This window comes from Triticum aestivum, chromosome 1B (assembly GCF_018294505.1).
Source record: "Triticum aestivum cultivar Chinese Spring chromosome 1B, IWGSC CS RefSeq v2.1, whole genome shotgun sequence".
NCBI classification, from domain to species: Eukaryota; Viridiplantae; Streptophyta; class Magnoliopsida; order Poales; family Poaceae; genus Triticum; species Triticum aestivum.
Window position 1 is genome coordinate 549,375,446 of NC_057795.1, and position 2,187 is coordinate 549,377,632.

At 54.0% G+C, this 2,187-nt stretch overlaps 1 protein-coding gene across 1 annotated transcript; it reads right to left on the bottom strand.

Moving 5' to 3' along the window:
- On the bottom strand, positions 1-1,792 carry LOC123094566 (uncharacterized). The gene is made up of 3 exons (XM_044516544.1): positions 364-1,792; positions 145-283; positions 1-14 (listed from the first exon to the last, which is right to left on the bottom strand). Exon 1 carries the CDS (start codon positions 1,707-1,709, stop codon positions 624-626), a length of 1,086 nt encoding a protein of 361 aa, XP_044372479.1. The 5' UTR covers positions 1,710-1,792; the 3' UTR covers positions 1-14; positions 145-283; positions 364-623.
- Between the last annotated feature and the right edge of the window lie 395 nt (positions 1,793-2,187).

Below are 2,187 nucleotides of genomic sequence, written 5' to 3' on the forward strand. Positions count from 1 at the left end.
ATGAGTGGCTGGAACTGGAGATAGAGAGAACAAACAATATAAAAGAAGTTGCCAGCATGTTAGCAATACAATAATTGTCCATATTTCATGTCAATCAACTGCTTATTTTGACATTTAAAGCAAGCAACTATGTTTCATACTCACAATGACATAAAGCCTCTCCAAGCAGGGGAAGCATGCACTTGAGGAAGTTAACCACTGAATCCAGATTAGCACCAGCAGAGCCAAGAACCAAAATGCTCATGGTGTGCATTTTGGCTGTCAAACTGACAGCAACCATTTTCTGCAGAATAAAGTGCAAATATAAGAATAATAGCCTGCACATAAGAATGTCCGAATGCAATTGATGAAGGTTGCTGCTACCTGAAAAAATGTACTTCCAAGGTGGAGTTCAGGTATGCCTTCAGACAGCATACCCAATATCTTCAGTTTAGGTGCGCAGATTATCCGTATGCTCGCTCTGCCGCCCTTTGCATCAAGTTGTAGCAATCTCTCAAGGCACGGGGCGTCCTCGATGACTAGCTCTTGCAAAATGATACCTCCAATCCTCTTGTCAGCGCAAAAGCCTAGACTCTTAAGAGTTTGGGAGCTGATGCAGAGGCGACTAATGCCCCAGTTTTCCTTCAGCTCAAGGCTTTCCAAGGCAGGGCAGCCAGAGAGCATGCTCTGGAGAACGACCTCCGAGATGGTGACCCTTTCCAGGGCAGCTGCTTGAGGCACCGAAGCTTCAGGGATAGCCGCTGCATAATCATGTGGGGGAAACGGGTGTCGTGGAATTTGGCCACGCGGAGAGTGGGCGAAAAGCGGAACACAGACAATGGCAGCAGGCCCAACTTCTCCACGTTGCTGTACCAAAAATTATTCCTGATGTAGGTGATCTCGAACTCCTGTAGGTTGTCCAGGGCTTGGGAACTAAGCCAGCCATTGATCCTGTCGTTGTTCCTATCGATGCTGATGCAGACAGAGAAGCGTCGTGTGGGGCCAGGATGCTGAGAGAGGATCTTTGCAATCAAGTCCCTTTTATTGGGTCCACAGTCCACCTCGAGGTTCAGAGGAGCGGATCGCCAGAGCGGACGCCACCGGCGGGAGATGACCTGCGTGCGGGCACCTTCCTTGGTGGGGAGAAGAGACACGATGCTGTCAAGGACGGTGTCGGGGAGGCGGCTGATGAGATCAGCGCTCCCCCCATCAACACCACCGATGAGATCAGCGCTCCCCGCATCAACTTCAGCAGTGAGATCGACGCTGCCCCCATCACTATCACCAGTGAGATCGACGCTCCCCCCATCAATATCACCAGTGCGGTCGACGCTCCCCGCATCATCATCATTGCTGAGATTGACGCTCCCCCCATCAATATCACCAGTGCGAACGACGCTCCCCGCACCAACAACATCGCAGTTGCCGCTCCCCCGTGGATCTTGGTCGTCGACAAGATGAAACTTACGCTTCTTGGAAGCTTGCATTGCCGCCGTCGCAGCAGCGACAGAGACCGCCGCCTTCCCTGCAGCTGTCGCCACAGCCGCTGCCTCCTTCGCCTTTAACGCCGCAGCCGCAGCCTTCGCCGCCGCCTCCTTCGCAGTCGCCGCTGCTTCCATCGCAGTCGCAGCCGCCGCCGCCGCCTCGTTGGAAGCAGCCGATGCCGCCGCAGCAGCAGCCAGCGCCGCCTCCTTGGCAGCCGCCACAGCAGCTGAGGCCGCCGCCTCCATGGCTGGCGGCTTGCCGAGACGCCGTGGGAATGTCGGTGCGGTGGGGGAATGGGGAACGAATCGAGGGATTGGGAACCGAGGGTTTACTCTACTCAGCATCGTCCTGTTTGGCGAGGGTTGATCGATCTGCCACCGTCCAAATATCAACGGCTTAGATTCATCCATCTCGTGAGCGAAAAGGAAAATGAAATGGACAATTTGGCGGCAGCTCGTGGGGTTTTGGCGCCAACTTACTTCTCTGGGCACGGCAAAAAAAAAGGTAGAAAAATGATGTAAAATACAACTCTTAAAGATGCAAATTTGCATCTCCACCTCCCAGGTGATGTAAAAGTCTAGTCGGGCGCCAACCGTCCAACCGTCTTCATTTTATTTTCGCTCGCTCGCCTGGCCGCTGGCAATTTTTGCCAGGAACCACGCGGTTGTCGCCTGTCCACCAATCCCGACCCCGTCGCAACCCTGCTGCCTATCCTCCCCGCCA